This window comes from Trifolium pratense, linkage group LG3 (assembly GCF_020283565.1).
Source record: "Trifolium pratense cultivar HEN17-A07 linkage group LG3, ARS_RC_1.1, whole genome shotgun sequence".
NCBI lineage: Eukaryota > Viridiplantae > Streptophyta > Magnoliopsida > Fabales > Fabaceae > Trifolium > Trifolium pratense.
The window spans coordinates 32,275,953-32,297,134 of NC_060061.1; the positions used below are offsets into that span (position 1 = coordinate 32,275,953).

A 21,182-nucleotide genomic window follows, 5' to 3' on the forward strand; every position below is an offset into this window, starting at 1 on the left:
GTCTTGATTTGAAACAATTTTTTTTTATTTGAAACAATCATTGAAATACTTTTTTTTCGTTTGATTTTCTCCATTGAAATATTCAACTACTCATTTTAATGTTTCTTGATATTCATTTTATGCGTTTTGTATTGTTCATATCATGTATTATTATTATTATTATTTTTTTTTGGCACCACAAGTTGAATCTGGTTCGGGGGTCAGTTCTGGCATCAAGTGGTTCCAGCCCCTTCCGATCGCAGTTGCGGGGAATCGAACCGTGGTCCTCCATACCAAGTTCAACGCCAATCACCACTGAACCAACTAACGATTGATTATTGTTTTGGTGTCCTTTGTAATTTTTTTCCTTAGCATTTATTTCTTGTGATTTGGATCAATTTTGTTAAATATATTTCTTCTTTTAATTTTTTAGGTTGATTTATTGATTTTCATTTGGGTTAAGATGAAAAAAAAAAACTCATATTTTTATAAAATCACATGTTTCACAAAAATCACGAGTTTTAGTTAAAATAAAAAACAATATATTGATCTAATTGACAAAATAAACATATTAACCACATATTTGATAGAATTGGAAAAATAAATAGATTAACCACATATTGTTTCATTTTTGAGATAACCAAAACAAATTATAAAGACCTAAAATCGATTTTTTTGCATGTTGAAGCTCTATGGGAAGACCGACTCTAGGTACACATAAAGACCAAGCTAAACCAATTTCATATCGAAAACAGAGAAATTCCTATCGAGAAGACTAAGTCGGGACAAGCTCTTACTTAGGGTGTGTTTGGTTGTGAGAAGAAACTGAAAAGAGAGAAATAAGTGAGAAAGAATATGAAGAGAGAGAGAGATTGATGAGAAATATAGGTGATTTGATGTATTGTTTGGTATAAGAGAAATATATAAGAAATAGAGAAGAGAGAAATGTTGATTACATTTAAAAATACTAAAATACCCCTAATTGAAAAACCTTTTATCAAAGTTAATTTAATTTTTAATTTATTCAATTATTGTAGTTTAACTAATTAATTAAAATAGTAACACACAAACCCACCGCCATTAGTGCTACCCATTCCACCTCCATGTATTTATTACTAGTATTAATACTCCCTCCGGTCCTTATTATAAGGAACAATTTGGAAAAAACACACATACCAAGAAATCTTATCTTTCTTAATAAAAATTCTAAAATTTTACAATCTATTCCAAAACTAACCTTGGTGTATTAATTTATCCTTAGGGAATATATCACTCTAATTAATGCATAACTTTGGAATGGATACAATTTAATAAGGGTAAAAATGGAATTGTAAGAATAAATTTAATGATTGTTTCTTATAAAAAGGACCAAATTTTTTTTCCAAATTGTTCCTTATGAAAAGGACCGGAGGGAGTATTAACAAAAAAGAAAAAAAAGAGAAGCAAAATCCCAATATTACCATACATGATTTTGAAGAAACACAATAGAATTATAACTTATATTGGTAAATCGAACCAACACCTATCTTACACCAACAAAGAATCACTTTTGTTAAACAGTTCGAAAACTTAAGTCTTCCTACATATGTGGACCCATCAATTTAATGAGTCTTCTATCCGGACTCCCCCTAAACCTCTAGCCTAGAGAACTTTTATTGAAGCATATGGTTAAGATTGATTTTAAATTTTTTTGGTACATAAGATTTTAAATTGAAATTATGATTGTAGTTTTTTCTTCTAAATATAACTTTTATGTTCAAATTTATTTTTTAATTCATTTTCACTCTCCGAACATAAATTATTTATTAAAAATTCACTCTTAACTAAAGTTAATTTTAATAAAACCAAAAAAATAAATAAATTTTTAATAAAAAAAAAACCAGTTTTTTTATTTACATATTCTTCTCTTGTGACTCGTGAAATGTTGTTCCTGCGTAGCGTTGTATTACTAAAAATTCTCAATTCTCGCTCTTTTCTCTTCCGAAGATGACAATGACACAACATTCAAAATCAAATTAAACCATTTTTTGCAACAAACGGGTCGACCCGACCACAATTTCAATCAACGGTGGTCATAGCGGTGGTTTCCATCGCAGATCGGAAAATGCAAATGTCAAGAGCAAAATGCAGCAATTGTTCACAGAGAATCACCCAACTCCAACAACTTTTCCTCCGTCACCCATTCACTTCTTCATCACCACCACCACCACCACCACCACTTCACCACTCTTTACTATCCACACCTCACCCTAAATCCACCCTCACCTCCTTTCTCAACTCATCGCCGATTTTCTTCCCTACCGCCGGTCGTATCGGCGCTTCTAGATTCTTCTCTTCAAAGCCACCGAACATCGGATTCAATGCTAAGAAGGTTCTGGAAAAACCTACTGCTGCTTTGACATCTGCTTTCTCTCGTTATCGTGAGGCTATGGTTTTGCAACTTGAGGCTTTTTTCAAAAGGAATCAACTTTTTTTGTTTGGTGCTGCTGGGGTTGTTTTTTGTGCTGTTCTATGGAGGATTCTGTTTGGTATTGCTAATACTTTTGTTGTTCTTTCTGAAGGCATGGCTAAGTATGGTTTTCTTGCACTTTCATCTGCTATTGTTGCTTTTACTGTAAGTTCTTTTTCTTCATTTGTTGCTTTTCTAATTTCCAATTTGATTATTTCAATGCAAATTTGTAGATTATATACTACTTCTGATTATAGATTATGATCCTGTTTGGATAGATAGCTTAACAATGCTATACGCTAGTTCTGATTATAGATAATGATCTTGTTTAGATAAACAATTTGTAGTATAATGTATAAGCTATTTCAGTTTAAAAGATAAAATAAAGTTAAATTGTTTTCATATAAGCTGATTTCATAATCCACCAACAATATATATGGCACAAGTGGTAGATACTTGGCTCCCTTAACCATTTGGTCCAAGGTTCAATCTTGGCCGGTGCGTCTGAAAAACATTTGCTGGTAGAGGCTAACCCCTTAAATGGATCTCAATTAGCTCGAGGGATTATACATTGGTTTTTATCCAAAAAAAAAAAAACTATTTTCATAAGCTATTGTTGAGAACTTGTGGAAATAAGCTGAAAAGTGAAAACAACTTATGGACATGTCATGAGCTGTTTTCATAAGTTTTTCCAAACAGTCTTGCAAGTGTTTATGCCAATAGATTAGTTCAAATAAGACAATCCAAACCGGCTTTATGACTTTTTATGTGAATTGTGATAATATCTAGTTCAATAATGTTTTATTTGATTGGGATGAAAATTGTGAATTTTCCTTTTCAATTGTATGCAGACTGCTTCAGGTGGAACCTGTCATTAGTGAATTCTGCATTGATATATGTATAATTGTCTAATAATTTTATTTTGTAACATCTTTAAGGGTTTGTATATCCGCTCAAGGTTCACAATCAATCCTGATAAAGTTTATAGAATGGCAATGACAAGACTTAACACATCTGCTCAGATTCTTGAAGTCATGGGTGCCCCTCTTACAGGAACTGATTTAAGAGCATATGTGATGTCAGGGGGTGGCCTTACATTAAAGAAAATCAAGCCAAGTCTTAGGAGCCGACGTTGTTTTCTCATTTTTCCCATAAAAGGTTCCGAGAGAAAGGGTCTAGTCAATGTTGAAGTCAAGAAAAAGCAGGGCAAGGTAAATCAAGTCCCCTCTCGTTTATATCATTAATCACTTCATAGAATTTGTGTTATACATTGAAATTTGTTGCATCTCATATTCTGCCTCAACATCATCTTTTCATTCCGCGTCAAATTCTACTAACATTGTATAAACCATGTACATTTTGTTTTATCCATGTCATGGGATTTCTTAGCTATCCCCAAATTTGTTTTCTTGGAAGCATTCATTTCTGGTGAGTGGTTCTTCCAACTTTATCAGTATGATATGCCTTCCAGAGTTATGTCCTCCTAATTCTTAAAATAACAACAGATTGTGTTTAGTCTACAAATTGCAGTGAGTAATAAACCCCCTAACCCAGGATATATGTAAGCATTCAAATGGAAACATACCAAATATCATGATCTGACCATGTACGGTGTTTTACTTATGGTTGTATGCTACTTAAATTACGGTTTACCCCCATTGCAAAACTTGACTTGACTGGGTGGGGTGGGTTCTTCCTGTGATGGAAATATGCAATCCATGTTCCTTTTGGCACATTTCATTGAAACATAACGCTCACAATTGAAGGAGGTTTCTATGGCATTGCAGCTGATATGGCTAAATTAGAGGTTTAACTTCTATTTGGTGTAAAGCACATGGTTTTTGTAATTAACCATCTATGCCAAAAGCGTAGGTAAAAGCATGTAACGGTGCTCACACAAGGTTCATTTGAAATTGAAACATGGACATTCAATGCACATGCCTAGTCGCCTACAATGCCTAGTGTTGAAATTCACATTTTTATTTAAGGAATAGGGGGAAAAAGGGGGCAAACTCTTCACTACAGTCATTTTGAGGCTTTGGATACCATGCCATTCCCATGACCATGATACAACTATTGTTGGTGGAGACTTGAGAGCACATGAATGATTTATATCTTACAGTTTTGTTTAACAGCGTTTCCCTAACATATATGATGAGCGACTCGGTGGGGGTACTAGGTCAATGGGTCAATGGATCACTGGTCGAACTAGTGAGTCACATGAATTAGTAATTATTGTGATTTCATTGTTTAATATAGAACATTATTTATAAGTTTTAGTATTTAAGAGAATAAATAACCACCTAACAAAATTAATAATTCTTAATAACTTTTGTAATTTCATTGGAATAACATAATTTTGCTTGCAATTATATTATGATAATGCAAACTTGTAGAAATATTAAAAAAAACAAAATTTAAGCTGGTCTGGTCACTAACTCAACCACAAAAACCAGAGTCAAACTGGTTTTCCACTGGTTTAGAAGCATTTTCGATCCTAACAGTGGCTCAGATCAGTTATGTGACTGGTTTTCCAGGCGGTCTGGGCTGATTTATATAACACTTCCGAGGGATTGAGCTACTTTCCTTTGTTGATTTTTTTATATTAGTGGCTCATTTTCCTTGTTTGTCAAGGAGGATTCCTTTTCCAATAAATAGAACTAGAGGAATATTAAAGAAAATTGTTGGTAGAGTTAGTAGGAGAGATTTATTGTTAGGGTAAAGAATGAAAGTGACTTAAAGTAGTTAGGGTAGTTGGTTAATTAGAGGGGACGCCGTGTATGGAGAAAGAAGGATAACAAATATAATTCTGTACGTTTGATACTGCGAGTGAAAGGAGAGCCCAAGGGGAGACTTATATTCTTCCTTTTCTTTTAGTTTTTCAACAGTACACTTCCTATTCTTTTGATTGTTTATGTCTTTTCTCCACGTCAATTCTCTGGTTTCTGTATTTGACACTGGACTGATTTTGAGAAGGAAATCATTGGGTTGTTTGATCTATATAGCTGACCCCTCCTAGTAGGAAAAGGCTTTGGTGGTGGTTGTTATTAAGGAGAATCCACTTATCCTTGTAATTTCCTCCTCCTCTCTTCATCTCTTTCTGTGTGTGTAATATAACATTTAGGATAGGCAGAAGCTTCAGCTATGCAAAGAAATATTTGCAAGAGTTGTTATTTATTATGTGTGAAATATTAGCAAAATTTGATTCCCTAGAGGAAAATAAATGTATAATGCAGAGGGGAAATTTCTGCTTCAAAGTTTGCTTACTTAGCCTTTTCATGTTATTTTCATATGCAGTATGATATGAAACTGCTAGCTGTTGATGTTCCCATGGCTTCCGGCCCAGACCAGCGTTTGTATCTGATTGGAAATGAAGAAGAGTACAGAATTGGTGGGGGACTGATATCTGATCTAAGAGATCCTGTGGTGAAAGCAATGGCAGCAACCAAAGAATTTGATGATCTTGATGAGATTGAAGATGAGGAGGATGCTGAAAGAGAACGTCAAAATGCTGAAAGAGAACGTCAAGAGGCTGAAAGAAAGCACCGTGAAGAAATTGAAAAGATTGAAAATAGTGGTACCCAACAATAATTGATGATTACGGGAGTTGTTTTGTTGTTTTTAACACATTAGATTTTGTACCGATTTGAGTTTTTGCCAAGGCTTACAGTACCTTGTAACACAAACTGTGGAGTTTATCTGAACCAAAGTTGATAAAATAAAGATGACAGACATCGACATACATCGGGATGGACTCAGCATTTGTTGGTTTCGATGTTGCCTTGTCTTGAGTGTACAATCCTTATCTATGACATGGTTAAGCAGTGAGTAATAATAGACATGGGCAAATGCTGAATGTCAAGGACTGATTGGATAAATTGTTTTTTATGTCAATTAATTTTTTTTATAGCTTATAAAATGATAATTATCAGCTAACATGGTTTAATCTTTTCAAGTGTCTCATCATGAAATCAACTTTTTGAGACATCATCCTTACCAGGAAATATAAGCTAAGAGGAAAACAACTCCATGTTACATCTAATCACTAACAAGGTAAAACTAATGTTCTATTTACAAAATCCAAAAACAGAAAGTGTCAATGATGGTTAATCTTGTACATGATGAAATATAAGTGTGACATCCCACCTATATTATATGCCCAATTGATGACACTTGTGAGGAAGTATTTCTATTGGTTCTGTAACAGCCAAGCCAACTACCTTCTTCGTTCTTATATGAATAACTCATTATACAGTTGGCCCCATTATGGTCTGGTCCCTCACAAACCTAGCCAGTATGTCCAATTTTAAATGTCTAGTTTCTGTTTACACACACACACACATGACACACCCACACAGGCACACACACTTAATTCATGACCGGTCTCCGTCTTCGTATTCGTCTCTAGTCAAACCACATAGTTAACTTGATCACGAATATCCGAGTTTAAATTTTGAATGAAACAATTATAGACTAGACTTTATTTATCTCTCGGTTGAACATCAAGTTATTAGAATCTCTTACTTTTGAGAACAAGAGGGTTGATGACTACTAACTAAGCATCAAAATTTTGAAGTTAACCAATGGACTATGGTAAGTGTTGATAAATGATAGTAGTAGCTAGTTAACATAAATAGATCCGTTTTTATTGACTTTTGAGCTGAACTCAGTACTTTGTAAATACTAAATGACTATGGTTCTATAAGACGAGTATAGTCGGTACAATATGATCATCATGTTGAGTATGGGGGGGACCACTGTGATGAATTTTGATGTTGAATATGAAATGAAAACACAATCATTGTCCACTTTTTGAATCTGTAATTACTAGTAACTAGTAGTAATTACTCCTTCATGAAAGGTTTACAGCTACATTATGATTCATAACCATTGGTTGGGACAGTTGTAAGTTCTGACAGACTCACTAGCCAAAGACTGAGAGTTTTACCATATATAGAAATATAAGAGTTAAAATTTGAGTATTGTTGAATGCAATAATCATGGAGTGATAATAGGTTGGTTGGTGTTGGTGCCTCATTGACATGTCAATTCAAATCCTCATTCATGCGCCTGCACACTTAGTACTTCTTTCCATACTATGAGATTAGAGCCATGCACTGTTCCTTCCTTTTATGCTGGACTAGTTTCAACAGTAATAGGTGAATATTAATACACTGGTACTAGCAGTAAGTTAGATTAATGACTTTGATGTTAAACTCCCTCTTTTTTATTGCTGTCATTGTAGTTAAGAATGATTCTTTTTCTATGTGAATAATTTAGCCACCAACTTCAACGGTTCAATATCTTTTAGAGAAACCAACCTTAATCTTAATGTTAATGTTTTTCAAGTCATTCAAGTGTTCAATGCAATAAAAAGCTACAAGTCCTAATCTCCTATCATGACATTTTATTTAGATGCGAAAACGGTAGATAATTGTGCTTTTGAACTTCCTTTATTCTTGACCACAATGATATCTCCTTGCTCTTTTTTGTGATGTGATGCTTCACTCAATGATGTGTTCCAATTTCATACCAAGGTAATTTCTCTTACTGTTGTCAAATTTCCAATTTGATTACTAGCAGTCCCTAACTTGAAACATTTACTAGTAGTTTGGCTTTTCTTAAGAAGCTTAGTTACCTCTTTTGCTCATAATTGTTCTTGGATCTTGATCCCTAAGTTGTTATCTCTGTGCGCGTGCATTTATATCTCGTGGCATTGTAACTTTTAATGAATTCTCTGATATGGATGACAGATAAATATTAATCAACAAGTTGTCTTTGCTGAAATGCTTTTGATATGCTTTCTTTTAGTTGTTTAGTACAATAATTATCGTTTGTTTAGTTACGTGTCGAATAAATTTGGTTCATCAAATAGTTTTAAGTACTTCTAAATGATCTTTCTGCAGTATTCACTGACCAGGTATGGTAGCAAAATTGAGAAATCAACACCAATGATTTATATTGCTCTTTTTAAAATTATGAGAATATAGTCCACTTTTGTTAAAGAATGCTTTTTCTTTATAAAGTACAAAGGAGAATCAAACTTTAGCTTTTTCTTTTTTAGTTCTATTTTTCCTTGGATTCTCAATTATCACACTGCTACTTTTTTTTTGTTCTCCCTTCTTGGTTGTTTATGAAACATATAAGCACTATTTAAGAGATGATTTCTGTATTTTTAATAAAAAGTGCACTTTAGTCCCTCAGAATTTAAAGTTCACAGCTAAACCTTTGGCTTTTTTCTTTATCTTTTTAAATGGAAGAGTCAGCATAACACTTCAAGCATTGAAATAATGAAAATGCTTAAACTTATTATGCATCTGACAGAAGGAACTTCCTTTCCTTACTTCAAAACCATCTCAAAGGTAAGAATTAATAAGACTGTGTAATTTAATTTATTTTTGTTTCTATGCAAAGCTGCAATAAGTGATGTCATCTCATGATCAGAAACATTTCTTACTAAAATTCAAATTTTCAGAGAAAAAGTTGGTTTACATTGTTTGATACCAATTCTGTAAGACTACTAAATTCATGGTGTATATTGTTTGTTCCTATCACTTTCATCATGTAAACTTACAAAACCATCACTTTCAGTTTGAATTTTGTTTCACTAGGATATGATTCTAGGCCTGATTCATGCAATCATATGCTTAGATCATGAATTTTGTATATGTTAATGCTATACTTTTTCCTAGCTACATGACTAACTAACGGCTTGTATCTTTCGAAACCAAATCAGGAAAGGACGATGAAGAACAGTTAAGCTCAAAACTTGGAACAAAGCCTTGAGTTCTCACCAAACAAGACATGAAGTTGCAATTCTCAATTGTTGTTGCTCTTGCTCTATTAATCTCTCTACTCTCTCTCTTTGGCTTGATTGTAGCCGCTTCTGACTTGAACTCCGACCGTCAAGCTCTATTGGAGTTTGCTTCTGCTGTTCCGCACGCTCCAAGGCTAAGTTGGAATGACTCTTCTTCAATTTGTACCTCATGGATTGGCGTTACGTGCAATTCAAACGGAACACGTGTCATAGGTATCCATCTTCCAGGAATCGGATTAACCGGTTCGATTCCTGAGAATACTATAGGAAAACTAGATGCTCTAAGAGTTCTGAGCCTTCATTCCAATGGTCTTGTAGGGGATCTTCCTTCTAACATCCTCTCAATTCCATCACTTCAATTTGCACACCTGCAGAAAAACAACTTCTCAGGTCTAATTCCTTCTTCGGTTTCGCCTAAACTAACTGCATTGGATATTTCCTTTAACTCATTCTCTGGAAGTATACCACCTACATATCAGAATCTGAGAAGACTCACTTGGTTGTATCTCCAAAACAATTCTATATCAGGAACTATCCCTGACTTCAACCTTCCAAATCTCAAATACTTGAATTTTAGCAATAATAACTTCAATGGATCGATTCCAAATTCGATCAAAACATTCCCTTCTACTTCTTTTGTTGGAAACTCTCTTTTATGTGGTCCACCTCTTCTCAATAATTGCTCTTCAATCTCTCCTTCTCCTTCTCCATCTCCTTCTCCTGCATCCACACAAAACCAAAAAGCTAAGACCCCTCATAAGAAAAGCTTTGGCATAGCTTCTATACTTGCTTTAGTCATTGGAGGAATTGCATTCACCTCTTTACTAGTTTTAGTGTTCTTTGTATGCTTCTTGAAAAAGAAAAACAATAAGAGAAGTGGCATACTTAAAGGAAAGGCTTCTTCTTGTGCTGGAAAGGTCGAAGTTTCGAAGAGTTTTGGGAGCGGAGTGCAAGCTGCTGAAAAGAACAAGTTGTTTTTCTTTGAAGGTTCCTCTTATACCTTTGACCTAGAGGATTTACTAAAGGCTTCAGCTGAAGTTCTTGGGAAAGGGAGCTATGGCACAGCATACAAGGCTGTTTTGGAGGAGGGAGTGACAATGGTAGTTAAAAGGTTGAAGGAAGTTGTGGTAGGAAAGAAGGAATTTGAGCAACAGTTGGATATTGTTGGGAGAATCGGACGCCATCCCAATGTCATGCCTCTTCGAGCTTATTACTATTCAAAAGATGAGAAACTTTTGGTTTACAGTTACATGCCAGCAGGCAGCTTGTTCTTCTTGTTGCATGGTAAGTTTTTCTAACTTCTAAGCTAGATAGCCCGATTTTTTATTTTGTGTTCGCACATGCATGCATATTCACCAATGTCATTCGTAATGTATGCTACAATTAGCCTGTTTGAATTGACTTATTTGAGCTTATCTACTGGCATAAACATTTGTAACGTTGTTTGAGAGAGTTTATGGAAACAACTTATGGCATGTTCGTAATTTGTTCTCAGCTTATTTTCACAAGCTCTTCAGGATAGCTTATAAACATAATTTATAGTTTAAAAGAAACCAATCTGACTTTATTCCATCTTTTGTTATATAAATAGGTTATATATAAGCACTTATATGATAAACGCTTATGCTATAAGCTCTTTATTAAGTTGTTTATGCAAACAAGATCGATATTATCTTCGCCTAATTGTATTGTATCACTCCGAACAATAGGAAACAAAGGCGCAGGAAGAACACCATTTGATTGGGATTCAAGAGTGAAGATTGCACTTGGAACAGCTAAAGGAATTGCTTTCATTCACACCGAAGGTGGTCCAAAATTTACACATGGAAACATCAAATCAACCAATGTACTAATAACAGAAGAATTCGATAGCTGCATTTCTGATGTTGGATTACCTCCTTTGATGAATGCACCAGCAACAATGTCTAGAACAAATGGATATAGAGCTCCAGAAGTAACCGATTCCAAAAAGATCACACAAAAATCCGATATATACAGCTTCGGCGTACTGCTACTCGAAATGCTAACAGGCAAGATTCCACTGAGATATCCTGGTTATGAAGACGTTGTCGATCTTCCAAGATGGGTTAGGTCTGTTGTGAGAGAGGAATGGACAGCTGAAGTATTTGACGAGGAACTTCTTCGAGGACAATATGTTGAAGAGGAAATGGTGCAGATGCTTCAAATTGCACTTGCATGTGTGGCTAAGACGCCAGATACGAGGCCTAGAATGGACGAAGCTGTTAGAATGATTGAGGAAATCAAACATCCTGAGTTTAAGAACAGGACATCGTCCGAGTCTGAATATTCTAATGTGCAGACACCATAAGTTAACTCACTCTTTTGCTTCTGTCAACAAATATCTTCAACCAATAAGCACATTTCTTTGTAAAATAGTACTAATCTTTGTATTCATGTTGGTTGTTAAAGTTTTCATGTACCTTATTTGTTACCTTTTGAAATTTTTGGCTAATTGTTGTTTAGTCAATGCAAATAATTCAAGTTTTAGTGTGTATTGCAGACCACATAATCCTGTTGACTGACATTTTTGCACTCTTCAATCTATGGATATGTATGATCTTGTAATTGAGTAATATCTAGAACATGAATGAAAAAATTGAAAGTCATAACTGCAACATAGTACTCTCTCCGTTTTCGAATATAAGTAAAAAAAAAATGTTTGCGGTTCAAAATATAAGTAAAATTTATATGTTTTCACTATATTTAGCATATAGATATAATTTTTGAAATACATATTAATTAATTTAGATTTTTCAACAACACTTCTATTCTCTTAGACAAAATTCTTGTACAGGTTTGAATCGAAGTAGCTCGAACCTGCATAATACATTTTTTTTTTTTTTCTTTTTACTTATCTGCATTTTTTCGAAGAAAAAAGGTCTAACAAACACGATTGAGATATTGCGTATAAAAATACAAAAAATTCAATGAAAAAGCCTAAATTTGTCTTAAAACCAGAAGACTTAAGCACCATTTTGAGATTCATAATTAAGCTTGGATAAACACATCCGATAAAATGGTGTAAACATTATTCTGGATGTACACATTCGGAAAAAATACAAATTGTGTGCAATCCAAAAGTACAAACATATGTCGTTACAAAGTAAATTTTACAAATTTGTGTTGTTTCTTTTTTTTGGTTTACAATGAGTGGGAATCGAACACATGACCTATAACATACTACCCAAACCCATCACACCACTAGACAAAATCTAGTGACTTAATTTGTGTTGTTTCTTAGAGACGTGAGGGTGGAAAATAGCTACTATTAAAGTCAAGCTTCAAGAACAAAAACTCTTAATTTGTGTTAACTCTCCATCAAATTTGTGTTGTTACTTATATGCTCAAAACATTAATTTTGTGTTAACTCTCCAATATGTTCGGAAATTTTCTCATCCACCCCATATGTTTCTTTTCTATCCCTTGCGTTTTCATTTTTGCCCTTGTTAAAAATTTTGGAACACGTTTTTCGAAAGTTTTCTAGTTTAAATTCAGAAAAAATTCGGAAAACACATTCCGAAATTTTTTTCAAGGCAAAATAAAATCGGAAAACGCGTTTTGAAATATTTATCTGAGGACAAAAATAGAAATGCAGGGGGTAGAAAAGAAACATAGGAGGTGGGATTAGAAAATTTCATATTTGTCTTGTGAGCAGGGCCAGCCCAAAAAATCTAGAGGCCTAAAGCAAAATTTCAAGATGAGACCCCTTAAAACTAATAGATTTACTTTTGTCACTCTATCCATTTCCTCGCACGCTCTATGAATTTACCAAAATATTCTCTTCCACTACCTAGGTAGCAGACATCCCAAAAATACCATACCTTTATAACGCCACTAGCAGATGATATTTTTCAAAAAACCTCTTTTTTATAACGTCCGCTACTTAAGTAGCGGAAGAGTAAAATGAGAAATACGTAGGGCGCGAGAAACTGATATGGTGGTAAAAGTAAATCTCTAAAACTAAAAACAACAAAATTAGATAAATTTTTAAGCAGCACCTTAAACAAAGATGGTTTAAATCCTAAGATAAGAATTTTTTTCAATTTTGTTTTCAGGAACTAATGTGACATTGCATTACATTACACTTTTAAAATGAGGGCTGCATAGTGTGGCTCGTGTTGGGTTTCAAGTGTGAGTGTTTAAGTCTCACATCGACTTATAAGAGAGGTGACCTATTAACCTAACACTTTAAAGTTTTGGGTTGGGATGTGGCGTCTCCCTTTCTTGTGTGGTCTTGAAGCATTGACACATTGTTTCTCCCGAACTCTCCCGAACTCCCCAACAGCCTGTTCTCTGATTCGCTGGCCAACACACAACGTGGACTATGTATGTATGGATGTATTAGAGCAGAGGGCACTAAATTGAAGGAACATATCTTTTTTCGTCACAAATATAAAGCTGCAGGAAGTAACATAGCACCCCACCAAAATATAACTTTGGAACAGAAAAACAAAAATAAAACTGTACGAGTTTTTACTTATTTTTCATGTAAATATTAAAAATATAGCTTAATTGTACTTTTGGTCCCCTATTTTGCAAGATATATCTACGATTTAAGTTGAAATATCTCCTGATGACCTGATTGGTTCACCTAATTGAGAACTTAATTAAGCAGCTCTTTTCAAAAGATGAGAATGTAAATAAAAAACATCTCGGAAATAAGCTTCGCAACTTAATTAGTGCTCTTCGTAATAGAAGAGACACTTGGCGATAAGCCTGTGCTTATTTGGAGAGGTCATTATGAATAAGAGGATTGCTATCTATAGTGAAGGGAAGTATCACGGAATCATCCCGAATAAAAATTGATCAAATGAAAGTGCAGAATTCACAATGAAATTCGCGTGAATCTTTTCGCTGTAACTAGCATTTTTCTATGAATAAATGGTTAACGTGTGACGTTCACGTCCATAAAATATTCATCCAGAACTGCTCCTGTATAAGGCGTGAGGTATTGCAATGTAGCGAGATAATTTGCTTTTTCAACCACTATAATAGTATATTCCATTGCTCCTCTTTCTATAATAGATAAAATAAAAAACAAAACATATAAAATAGAACATATTCTCAAAGTGACAATTTTTTCTCTTTCGCTATCCTATACGTGTGATGTAGGAGAAGTACATGACAATGCTATCTTGCAATCCTCGTTTCATCATACTTCACTAAATTTGATAGGCATTACTTTTTTCACATGGTTAGTATGAGTGGTACGAGACTTTGACAACTCACGTAAATTGTCAATAGTTTGAGTCCATACAAGAAAATCTAGTTGAGAGAGAGCTATCTATTTGTGTCCAACATCTCCTTTGATGAAGATTAAATCACTCGAAGTGTTTTCATATGTTTAATTCAATTGGTAGGAATGTCACATTTTATATATAGGTTGAAGTTCAAATTTTGAACACTTTACTTATTCTCGATGAAAATTAGGCGGTGAAAAATTTGTACCTATAACTATAAACAAGCAAACAAATCTTTTTCCATGACCGGAGGATGCAGTAGTAATCTCAACCACTGATTTGACCGTAATAGGCTTGATCAAATTCAATAAAAATAATCGAATGTGGCGATTTTCACTATACCTTCTCCGATGAAAACCCATGGAGAGAATCTCAATCCATGGACACCCATTTTATTCCACAACTCTTTTGATCTTCACATGATAAAAGAAGAATAACATAGTGAATTAGTGATGGATAGGTTTTAGAACAACTTTTTTCCACAGCATCCTGTCAAATATGTCATATCCTATATGGATCTACTGGTTGCTTTTTCACTTGTTTGATGCCAATCATTTCAATTTATCCATGTGAGATTATCTTAACAAACCAAAAAATTTCGAAAAGATACTAAATGAGTTTGAGAGAATCATTTATTATTCTTTTATTCAGTGACAAATTAAATATTTAGCAAATCGATTACTATCTCAAACAACAAATTACAACCTCCTGTCTTTTTTATAAGAAACAATTGATTTTTAAGTTCATTTAATAACTAATGTATTTTGTCCATATTATAAATCATGATACATTAGTATATTTAATGAATCGTTTCTTATAAAAAGGAACGGGGAAATATTTTCTTAGAACAAAAGTGGGACAAAAATAAATGTGGTAACTGTTTCTGCTGTCTTCTATAGCTAGTTGCATCCAACATAAGAAATTGCAGCTTCCACAAGAAAACCAAAGAGTAGAAATGGGGCTGAGAAGAAGGGACTGTGATCACTGTCCAGTTCATAAACATTACTTGGTGGCCATCTATTTATCATGGCTTCCTGTTGCTTTGGTTTGACCACATTGTCATGACTTGTCCTTATGTACACACGTGGCACCTTCTCCACTTCAACATTATCTACTTTGAATTGTGCACTGATTATTGCTAGTAATGGTCCTGGCCTCAATAGCATTGCTGCCAGGGTTGAATCCTGATCAACCATTATCAACATTTCTAATTTTGTCATTGCAAAGCATTATAAGAAAGCACGAACACAAACATCTAACACATAAATATTAGTATATTTTTTTTTTAAAAGTTATATGTACTAGTGTTGTGTTAATGTCGAACACAGCACACCATCAAAGTGTTCGTGTTACATAGCTATAGCTACATGTGACAAAAGCAGAGGATGAAATGAAGCATAAACTAAAGTATGGGTGTGCATGGTCATGAGCCATGTGGGGTGTACCCTACGGTAGTACGGTTGAACAGTTTTATATATAGAGATTTCATGCACATAAAAAAAATCCTTTTTTTGGTACAAGTCATTTTCTTTTTATTAGAGATATAAATAAAAAACAAACTCTTAATTTAGCCTCTAAAATAATAATAATAATAATAATAATAATAATAATAATAATAGATATTGTTGATAAAAATGTACCTCATGAGGGCTCAAAGAATATAAGATTTTGCGTTGTAAGTCTTTCTTTATCAAAGCACTTGTTGGAGGCTTATCATGTCCCAATCCAAACCCCAGCTCATAGACATCACCAAACTCCGATAAATCAGGTACTCCCTATTTGCCACAAACCATAAACAATTCTAAAAAACATTAATATTATACATTTATTTATCCAAACAGAGTCACACCTAATACTAGTAGCTACAAGCTAGCTAGTAGTATTTTTGTTTTTACTTTTCAATCATTGGATTGTAGTCACATTGGTTTAGAGTAAATCTTTAATTTGATATTTAAAGTATAAAGTATATAAATAAAATAAATAGTTCTCAAGTTAAGTTTCTCAATTACGTTTATTAATATATATTTTATTTTGGCTTGTTAAAATAAAAAATAAAAATAGAAGTGTAATTTGATATGCTGTGAATAGTTTATTCACTATTGATTTTTATATTTCAAATTTGTTGAGAAATTCGGAGAAGCTCGAGAGAAATATCCACCCAAAACTTGAACACCTTAGGTTAATCATTGAGTCATATTTTTTTATAAATCTAATAGTTATCTTATTTATAGTCGATGTAAGATTTAACCAATAAATCATTAAGTGATTAGTTTAAGATGAAAAAGAAGGTTTAATCATTTAACATGAGTTTTTTTTTGCTATTGTAGGACAAAATGGAATGGTGGAAAAAAGACAGGGCTGTCGGATTGAATTGGATCCAGTTGAGGGAAAAGGGAGGAAAAAGAGTTATTATACTGTCTATAGCACAATTTTATGTCACTAAACAAGAAAACAAGATGTTACCAATGAATAATGATTAGTACAATGATTGATATTTTATAGGGGTTTGAATGGCACAAACAAATTATTGGTAACGAATAAGATTGGAAGGGAAATAATAGTAGTAAAACTTTACTCCATAGATTAGATTGAAGTTACTATAATATTAATATAATATTAATGATTGTGAAAAAAAAAAAAGGCAATTGGCTTTGCTCGTGCACATTATACTTCTAGGCTCTAAGAACTCGAAAGTTTGGGCTATAGTTAGATTCATTTTCATCATTTTTTAAGAACTACTAAAATCTAATTCTATAATCTATACTATAAAATACTAAGTTATTTGCACACATGGATCAGAAAGCATACCCATTTTATTGACTACTATATTAATAAATTATTGTCAAAGCCTGAAAATTGGTATGCGAAGACCATTGACTAAATTGAGAATTCTAATAATAAGCTAGAAAAATATTAACTACTGTTTCGTAAAGTCTGAAAATATGCAGCCAACTCTTTAAAAATTTAAATCAAAATTTTATTCTTTTGATTTCTTAACGGACTTATATCTTAAAAACATTTTTTAGCACGACTCAAACTATGTTACATAAAGAAAAAGAAGAAATTTCACATTTTTTGAAAAATCTTTTGGATAAACATACTCTTTTATTGCAAAACAACTACTAATTAATTTGTCAGGGTCGGTTCAAAGGTAAAACTACTAAAACCCTCGTTTTAGACCTCTAGTAAAAATATATTTTTATCAAACAAAAAAATCTTATATACATAAAAGAAACCTCATATACGTAAATAAAAAGATTTCATATAATAAAATTTGTTTTAGGTCTCGTTCACTTTAGAAATTATTGGGCAGGCCTTATAATTTGTATGTTTGTATATGACACAAACCTTAGGACAAATGTGAGATTAGGTAACATAACATAAGCACAACTCTAGTGAGACTGAGTTGCCTAAAAACTAGTAATATGTTTATTTGTGTGAAGACAGTTGGCAACCAAATTAATATGTCACCAACAACATCATCCTTGCTGGAAACCTTGAAGATTTTTTGAAGACAATAATACACATCACTATAATATTCTATTATGCCACTACTTGGCATTATGAATTCATATCAATCATAACATACTAAAATTAATTACAGAACAAGACATTCAAACAAATGAAAAACAGAACAGAATTTATGAAAAGGACTCACATCTTTAAGATCTTCATCAGTTGTGTATCCAAACTTAAGCATAGTTGCTGCCACATACACTGCTAAACTAACCTTATTAGGAAATTTGTGACAGGCCTGTGTAATACTCAACCCTCCTGCACTATGCCCCACCAATATAACCTATACAAACCAAACATAGTCATGTCAAATATTATTAAGGTGAACACTCCGGAACACATCTTAATATATATTGCTATACTGTTGAGGTGAATAATGCTGATAAGTCCATAAGTAGTGATTAATAAACACTAGATATGAATCTATCAGAATTGTCTAACTCAGTAGGTATACCGGTACATATTCACTTGATAGTAATTGATATATAGTATATGGTAGAGAAAGGGAATAAAAATAAAAATAATAATATACATACCTGTTCATTATCTGGTAAAGAAGATAAGAAATCAATGAGAGGTTTATTATAATCATCAAAAGTTAGAATAGAATCAGCATCAGATTGATCAATTCCACCACTTTTAAGGTCTATACATGAGACTTTATACCCAGAATTTTCCATAAGGCAACGAATTTTGTACCAACACCAACTTCCACCACTTATTCCATGTACAAGAACAAAGTGTTGTTTCAAAGGAAAAGTATTAATTTCTCTAGAATTAGAGTCAACTCCTTCTTCTATCTCTCTCACAACCATGGCTTCTTCCTCTGCAATATGGTTTTGTCAGCTTATTTGGTTTCAATGTTGTTGGTGAAAGGCATATATATAATTTATAAGATAAGTTTAATTTAAGGTGTGACGTTTACCTTTTTATTTGTCCTAGTCTCATATACTATATAGGAATAGGAATATTATAATTATTATTATTAAGGGGTTCATATAAAAAGATAATAATATAAATGTTTTTCCTTGAAAAAAATAATAATAAAAAAGGAATACTATAATTATTATGGGGTTCATATAAAAAGATAATAATATAAATGTTTTTTCTTGAAAAAAAAATAATAATAAAAAAGGAATATTATAATTATTATTAAGGGGTTCATATAAAAAGATAATAATATAAATGTTTTTTCTTGAAAAAAATAATAATAATAAAGGAATATTATAATTATTATTAAGGGGTTCATATAAAAAGATAATAATATAAATGTTTTTTCTTGAAAAAAATAATAATAAAAAAGGAATATTATAATTATTATTAAGGGGTTCAAATAAAAAGATAATAATATAAAAAAGTTTTCTTTAAAAAAATAATAATAAAAATGTTTTATTGCGTTTTGGGTCATTTGTATTCTATGCATAATGATCAGAACTTTGAAAATGTCAATATGAACAGTTTGTGATATTATAATAACTGAGTGTTGCATAATACTGGCGTAGGATGCACTCAGAAGACCAACGCCAATATAGCTCCAAAATTCCAAATTACTTCACTGTTCTGCTTTTCAGTATTGAGTAAGGTTGCAAAAATGGATGGGAATATGGATTTTTTTCCACAACCGGTATCCAACCTATTGAACCGTCTAATATAGTTTGCGGGTAAGTTCTGGGTGGTTCCAACCCCTACTGGTCAAAGTTACGAAAGATCGAACCGTAATCCTTCCTACCAAGTATAGCGCCAATTATCATTGAACCAATTAAAAGTAATGAGAATATGGATTTAAATGTTAATAATCCATTAATTTATTAGGTTCCATTAAAATTTCTTTTAAAAAAATGAAGTCAATTTATACGTGAAACAAAAAGTAATCCATCTATTGAGAATTCCATTAAAAATCACACTGATAAATATTACGTGGAGTAAAAGAACGACAACCAATATTAAGAGGAATAATAATAATAATAATAATAATAATAATAATAATAATAATAATAATAATAATCATAAATGGTAAAAACGATAAAGAAGAAAGGAAAGAACACACAATCATTTGTTTACTCAGTTCAATATAACAATGACCTACTCTGACGAGAGAGCAGCAATCGTTCCACTATATCAATATGTTTGGTTACGACAAACTTGCTTTAAAATAAAACAAAATCCAAGTAAGATATCCTTCGAGAAACTAATTTTTCCAAATAAATCAGCAATAACCAAACCCGCCTGGTCATAAGCGCGCCTCGCACCCAAAGTAACGTCTCGCGCACAGTCCAGTGGCCAGGCCTATGATTTGGACGCGCCCCGCGCCTAACGCAGATGCCTTGGCGCCCTGCGCCAACGACGGTGTGTCTTCTGATCTTGAGATTTCAAAACATACTTAACACAATCCCCTTATTATATTTTCAACGAATGACTATCCAATATGACATCTATTGTCTTATCGTTACAACCTAAAGGGATACGCTTTAATTCCCAATAACAACTGAATATTAATTTTATGATATTTAATTTTATACTACAAACACCCTAAAGGGACACAATTTAATTCCCAATAACGAAATATCAATTTTATAATATTTTAAATGTCTATTTTAACATATTTTAAGCTAGAAAAGCAGTAACTACTAATTCCTAAAGCTTGAAAATGTATAAGTCTTAAAATTATATTTTTCAACTCAAAATTTTGTCTTTTTATGTTTTAAGAGCATTAGCATGACTCAAACTATTTTACAAAATGAAAAAGAAAAAATTCTCTGTTTTTTAAATATCTTTTTTATAAACAAACTCTCTTATTGTAAAACAAACACATGACAAGGGAGTGGGCTTGGAGTTGTGATCTAACAACTACCGAAGAAGAGGAATTGCAAGCTTTGCAGCAAATTCTCTTGGACGTGTCGCTGAGGACAGCAAGCGAAGATAAATGGCGGTGGATACCGGAAAAATCTGGTATCTTTTTTTTGTCAAATCTGCTTATTCCCTTCTTTTGAATGCCAGAGTTATGCATGAAGTAAATCCAGGTGTGTTACCAGCTTTGAAGGCGCTTTGGGAAAATGATATTCCTTCAAAAGTTGGTGTGTTTGGTTGGAGATTACTTCTCGAGAAATTACCTACCAGAGCAACTCTCGCTTCTAGAGGTATTCTAACTAATTTACATGAT

At 32.8% G+C, this 21,182-nt stretch overlaps 3 protein-coding genes across 6 annotated transcripts; 2 read left to right on the forward strand and 1 right to left on the reverse strand.

The window, feature by feature from the left end:
- Window positions 1–1,893: 1,893 nt before the first annotated feature.
- Window positions 1,894–6,306, forward strand: LOC123913395. Its single transcript, XM_045964122.1, has 3 exons — window positions 1,894–2,593; window positions 3,367–3,639; window positions 5,726–6,306. The coding sequence occupies exons 1-3, from the start codon at window positions 2,084–2,086 to the stop codon at window positions 6,017–6,019; spliced, it is 1,077 nt and encodes a 358-aa protein (XP_045820078.1). The 5' UTR covers window positions 1,894–2,083; the 3' UTR covers window positions 6,020–6,306.
- Window positions 6,307–6,706: 400 nt separating this feature from the next.
- LOC123913394 (probable inactive receptor kinase At5g58300) lies at window positions 6,707–11,775 on the forward strand. 4 transcript variants are annotated; one of them, XM_045964120.1, is made up of 4 exons: window positions 7,458–7,965; window positions 8,695–8,790; window positions 9,165–10,529; window positions 10,955–11,775. In XM_045964120.1, the coding sequence occupies exons 3-4, from the start codon at window positions 9,233–9,235 to the stop codon at window positions 11,572–11,574; spliced, it is 1,917 nt and encodes a 638-aa protein (XP_045820076.1). In that variant the 5' UTR covers window positions 7,458–7,965; window positions 8,695–8,790; window positions 9,165–9,232; the 3' UTR covers window positions 11,575–11,775. The 4 variants fall into 4 exon arrangements, with proteins under 4 accessions (XP_045820074.1, XP_045820076.1, XP_045820073.1 ...); XM_045964118.1 differs by lacking the exon at window positions 8,695–8,790 and having other exon boundaries at window positions 6,707–7,965; XM_045964117.1 differs by lacking the exon at window positions 7,458–7,965 and having other exon boundaries at window positions 8,605–8,790.
- A 3,350-nt stretch (window positions 11,776–15,125) lies between these two features.
- Window positions 15,126–18,911, reverse strand: LOC123913396 (methylesterase 17). Its single transcript, XM_045964123.1, has 4 exons — window positions 18,559–18,911; window positions 18,165–18,305; window positions 16,147–16,281; window positions 15,126–15,690 (listed from the first exon to the last, which is right to left on the reverse strand). Exons 1-4 carry the CDS (start codon window positions 18,835–18,837, stop codon window positions 15,406–15,408), a joined length of 840 nt encoding a protein of 279 aa, XP_045820079.1. The 5' UTR covers window positions 18,838–18,911; the 3' UTR covers window positions 15,126–15,405.
- Window positions 18,912–21,182: the final 2,271 nt, after the last annotated feature.